Here is a 6,000-nt window from a genome sequence, read left to right as displayed (position 1 = left end):
GTGTCAACTAAGGTAACATTTGGTGAGCAATACATACTTGTGAAATCAGAAAATGTTGTAAAGAATGCTTTGTGAGCATACTTGGTACTGATGTCTGTTTGTTGAAAATCTGGTTTTCACTTTCAGAACTTACATTTGAAACTACCATACCAGATAATGTTCTGAAGCCCTGCATACATCTAAACATTTGATGCAATGCTTTCAGTTGAGTGTACAACATTGTACCACTGCAGTTTATGTATTTTGTTCTGAGGCAGATACTTTAAGTAGACTGGTGTACCTGCTGACAGCTTCAACAAATGTTATCGCAGGATACTGATCTACCAATTTCTTCTATTCCATTAGTTTTGGGTTGTATATCTTGTCCCAAAATACATATGTAAAATAACTTCCATTAAAGTTTTTGCTATCCTTAAACAAATGGTTTATTTAACTTGAGACTACACGTGCTCTATGATGCACAACAAACCAATAAACACACCTCGTAACAACCCACTTGAGCTACAACCTTCTTGAGGCAAAAGCTGATATGCTCACTTATGGAGAAAGGTAAAGTTTAAGTCAGCAGCAGCAGGAAGGGGTTTACACCACTTGCTCCTGCTTACTGTCTGCTGCTGCTGCTGCTGCGATGTCTGCCTCATCCTCCTTCAGCTTTACCACTGCACTATCTGTAGTAGGGCTGCTCATTTTAATCTTCTCATATGACCTGGAAAAAACAATGACCAATTTCAAATTCATACCTCCTGTCTAGCAGACAACATGTTTGTTTTCATGATTGATACTATAAGTTTACGTGTTGATTCTAACCTTGCAGCAGCAGCAAAACAAGATGGTGACAAACATAAAAATAATACCTTTGAATATGCTACTTCCTTCACTGAGATACAGGCTACATGTTCAGGCATGTAAGGTTTATTACTTAAACTGATTCATTTACAAGGAATGTAGTAGGTACTAAGTAGAAGGTATTATTAAAGAATGTAGAAGGTATTATTAAGTGTTTCCCAAAAAGGTAGGGAACTTCACCGGTATAGACAGAAGGATTAACTATAAGGCTTTCAAAAAGGTCCAGTTAGACGAGATTATAGAGGATACTAAATGACCTTCCATGTAATACCAAGTTAATGATCCAGTATCAAACAAGCGAAACAGAATCTTACGTGAGTTTTATAAAAATGTTATTTCACAGAAGCAAGTTTCATATTCTGTTTAATACTCTCCAACACAAATGAATGGAAACTGCAGCTTCACTGCCTACAGTGTGAGGACCTCAGCTTTCCATGAGTCAAGCAAGGTCTAGTACCATTATGACAGAGGCATTAGCATTGTGATGTCATAACTGTGAATCATGATTGACATCATACGTCTAGTGGTATTACATTAGTGTAATATTGTTGTAAAAATATGGCACTGTAGTATCTTCCACAGGAGAGTAATACATTGCCTTATCCCCCTTACACCCACCACTGATACATTAGAGCAGTGCATGGTGATCCTGGCAACTGTCTACTGTGGCTGTGCCATGAATGTCAAGAAGCGCTGCTGAGAACACACAGAGATATTATTCAGAACTCTTCGTCTTATTCTTCAAGTGATATCAGCTATGAGTGTTTTCTGATTCTCTCCCATGAACTAGGAGGCTTTGAAATAATGCTGATAATCTCAAGATAAAAGAATATAACGGCTATAATGTTATCAGGCGAGATATACAGATATGCATCTGTTAAGTCCATGTTAATGTCAGTATATTTATAGGATATTAAACAAGCTTCCCCTTTCATATCAAGTTTATGTCCCTCGTGAAATAATTTTGGTTTGTGCAAATTATTTCACAAGGGACATAAACTTGATATGAAAGGGGAACGAGTTTTGTATCCTATTTATTACCCTCACTTAAAAAGTGAAAATATCGTTAAAATAAAGCAGCGTTTTGCTTTCCTATGTGATTGGAATGTCAACCACTTCACTCCAGGAAAACGTATGCTGCGTAGAGGCAATGTATTTCCTATACGACGCCTAATCATAAGAAAATAAACAAATTAAGACAGAATCAAGTCGTAATCAAAATTTAAATCTTTTCAGTTGAGGATTTGTTTTCAAAAGCAATAATGTAATTAATCAAAACACTTGCGAAGTGTAAATATTTTGAACTTGACTACGTGACCTTAATCTTGCCTGAACGTCAGTCGGCCCTCACTGTCGGGCTAGTCGTCATGTTGAGAAGTGTTCACAAAGAAGATTATAGGGAGCATTTACTTAGGATCGGCAAACTCAACAGCAAAGATGAATGTGAATAATAGTGAACTGCATGTCTCAAATAGTTGAGCTTAATGTTCTTCATCGGAGGACGAGTTACTGTAAATAATTTGGCGACGCTTTGCGCAGGATGCCAGTGACGCCTTCTCATCTTGGAATTCCTACTTGTCGAGATTCGATGTTTATGTTGAAGATTCCACCGAAAATAGGGTCTGAAAACACAGCCTACAACCTTGAACGAAGACGATTTCAAGCCTATTGTGTTCAGATTTCGGAAAGTGTTTTTGACCCCTACATAAGAAACCACGGAGGCATGGCAGTGACAATATGTTTGTGCAGGAGGACACGAATGGATGCGGCTGATAGTGTCCGTGATAGAGATACAAGAGCGCCGCTCATCTTCTACTCGCAGAAGGTATTCAATCTCATGATTATATTCACAACTCTTCCACCCAATTGTCCGTCAGTTTTGACGAAATCAATAACTTTTACGGGTGACGCCATGTTTGTTTACACTCATGAGAGACCTACTAGACGCATTTGTTTACTAATTTTTATAGGTTGTTTTATTTTCGTTTTTATTACAGAAACTTGAGTTATTATTGAATTGAAAATAATGCTAGTAATCACTCTAAATGAAATAAATTTTATCTAATTCGAAATAAGTGTTTTCGTTTTACATGCTCTCAGGTGTGAAAACTTTTGAATGAAAATCATGAATGGAATGAGTGATGAAAGTAGTACCAGTAATGTCAAAGTTCGCGTAATAGCCAATCAAATCACTCGAAGGTGTTATGACACATGTGTCATAACACTTTGTTATGAAACACCTTTACGAAGTACCACGTGGGTAATAAAAACACATAAACAGTTCTTGAATTCAGGCAGACAGTCTCTGAAATTGCAACACAAACATAACCTGGAATGAAACTGATAATACAAGAATTATAAGAAAACCATTTCATAACTGAACACAAATAAAATTCACATCTTAATCACTATGTGTTCTTACCTTTGTCATATACAATGTGGAAAGGTTGCTACCAATCTTTTTATTGTCTTTGTTTCAACACAATCACAACCTGTAATACAATCCATCAAACAGTCCTTATGGTCTCTTGATCCCATGTCAATCTTATACAAAAGAACATCTAACCATGGAGAGACTACTATCCGCCCCTTGTCTCCTTCAGTAAACTGTTAGCTTCTCCCCTGCCTGTAGTTGTCTGTGTTAACAAAGATGTATGATTCTGGTCACATTTGCCAGAAATCAAATGCGAAGTATACTTTTCACAAAAAGTCAAGCATTACAAATTATTTTCAAGATAAAATTTGCAAAAATAACTGTATTTGTAAATACTTGTTAAGTTATTGAATGACGTAAAAGCAAAATTATAACATGCTAACAATAACAAAAAGTAAAAGAAAATACATTGTGCTTACTCCTGAAACCAAAGTGCAAAATGCACTTATTGCATGATTTGGAAAAAACAAGTTAAACATGATTAAACAAGATCCTGTTGTACTGGGATAACAATACAAGGCATGGATACTTAGTACAGCCAATGAAGCTGACAAGATGCTGGTGAGGAATTCTCTGTTCATTATGGTGACCACAAACACTACTCGTCTGGCTAGGGTCTAGTGATTGCCTTCAAGTCCATGTGTATAGAAATAACTACAGCTAGTAGACAGACGTATTCATCACTTCACAAAATGCTAAGCAAAACATAAAATGCTTGTTTGCTGCTCACAAAGAAAGAAACACAAGCACATCCAAGCTGAATCACTTCAATATGTATAATGTCAAATAAGTTTTAAAGATTTTGCTAAATAGGGGCTACAATCATAAAATGGTCTCTAAAGAACAATAGCTGCACACGTCATGATCAATGTACTGCATCTTAAAGAGTCTACTACTTGTACGCAACAAATGGTGTAGGAGTATGTAAATATAAAGTTCACAAAAATTAAAAATTCTGCTCAGATTCAGTCAAATAACATAATGATCCTTTCAATGTGATTCTTATATTCTTTGAAAATATCATCTTTAACTGAAAAATATGCCAACCTTTCAGTTTTACAAAGAATATTATAAACTGATAAAATAGTCTCAATCACTTAGAATCAATCACTTTTTCAAATTCTGGTTGATTTGCCACCTTCTCTGAATGTTTCTCTAACTGAAAGTTACAATATGTATTTAAACATAACTGGAGTCCATGTACCAATGTGAAAATGTGAATAATACATACATATTCCATAAAATAAATACATATATGTATAACCAAAATTCCATAAAATGTGGAAGTCATGTGACAGGAAGAAGTTAATCCCATGTGCTGTCAGTTGCAGGACTTCTGGGTTGAAATTCAGCTGAATTGAGCAGTGGGCCAAAGAAACAATTGTAAAACCACTCTGGATTATTTGGAATACATGAGCAGTGTCATTTGAAAAGATGGTAACAAAGACGGCTGATGAAAGCCACTGGCATCAGAAACATGTCCCAGGTATTAAAACGAAACACACCTTTGCAAGAAATGACCAACACCATCAATGAGGTATAGAAAGTACTGGTAAATGTTTGAACTCAAAACCCCGTGCAGACAAGACAGCTCTGGTGACTGCAGGTAACAGTGAAGAATAAACGAGAGAAAGCAGGTTATTGATGATTAATGACCACTTGCGATATCTTATTTCATTAAACATGTTTTCATTTGGTGAACAAAAATGTCAAAATCCCCATCTTGTAAACATTTTATGAAAGAAAGGTTTCTGTTATGGTGAGAAGAGGCATATGTTATAACATAGTCAGAAAACTGACAGCAGTTTAAGACAATATTAATGCCCTTGCAACATACACATCTTTGAAAATAGTCTGTGTCCTGTTCTCTCCATCCTCGATATCTCCAAGGTATACGTTCCGATAAGTATCCAGAATACCCTGGACGCATCTACTGGGCGGGCCCGATAATTTTACTACCTTTGCTGTCTTCACATTCTCACAGTAGCCTGTTACAACTGAGCTTGCCAGTGTCAACAAAGATAGCAGTCCCAGCTATGAAGGTTTGCTCACAGCGCAACTCAGATTATGGGGAGAACATACAGACAAATTGATAGGTCCTCAACTTTTAAATAAATATATACAAGAACTCCTTCTACCTCTTTCAGAGAACCTCTGAATGGTTTGTACTGCCAAGTTTAATCAGTTAGATAATTTGAAAATGGAAAGTGAGTTGTGATTGGTTTGCTCAACTTCCCAACATAGACACCTGATTGGATAACAAGCAAGTCAAGGGAGGTAATAAATTTATCAGACCGACCTGTAGATGCATCCAGGCTATATTGGAGACCTATCAAAATGTATACCCTGGAGATATCAAAGATGTGTTCTCTCAGGCATTGTATTAACATTTAGATTATGTCAGAAATACATTTAGATATACTTCTAGTGCTTGTATGGCATCCAAGTGTATCTACCTGTGGGCAAAGAATGTTGCTTGTGTTGACAAGAACAGGGATGTACAGTACATGCAATCCTTCAGACTGTGATGAGCAGTGCCCACAATGGCAACTATAGTGCAGTCTGACTACCATACTTGACTGGCAAACAGATGTACTGGGCAGTCTGCAGGAGCTGTACTAGTTCCTCCTGCATGATTGCCAATCCAGCAAACAGATGTTTTCCCAGCACACATGTCTGTCTGTGTTCACAGAAGCCAGGGGTGGGGGCTTATCTTTGAA

The 6,000-nt window shown here is 36.8% G+C and overlaps 1 protein-coding gene across 2 annotated transcripts in view; it reads right to left on the bottom strand.

Annotated features, from left to right (window-relative positions):
- Positions 1-345: 345 nt before the first annotated feature.
- Positions 346-6,000, bottom strand: part of LOC137295552 (molybdate-anion transporter-like) — a 78,412-nt gene continuing 72,757 nt past the window's right edge. For both annotated transcript variants that reach the window (XM_067826941.1, XM_067826940.1), the window contains one exon: positions 346-706. In XM_067826941.1, coding sequence (XP_067683042.1) covers positions 698-706 — 9 coding nt within the window. In that variant the 3' untranslated portion in view covers positions 346-697. The remainder of the gene's footprint in view (positions 707-6,000) is intronic.

The sequence above is a fragment of the Haliotis asinina genome, chromosome 9 (genome assembly GCF_037392515.1).
Source record: "Haliotis asinina isolate JCU_RB_2024 chromosome 9, JCU_Hal_asi_v2, whole genome shotgun sequence".
Taxonomy (NCBI): Eukaryota; Metazoa; Mollusca; class Gastropoda; order Lepetellida; family Haliotidae; genus Haliotis; species Haliotis asinina.
The sequence above is the reverse complement of the archived record's forward strand: the minus strand, read 5'-3'. Positions and strand labels throughout refer to the sequence as shown.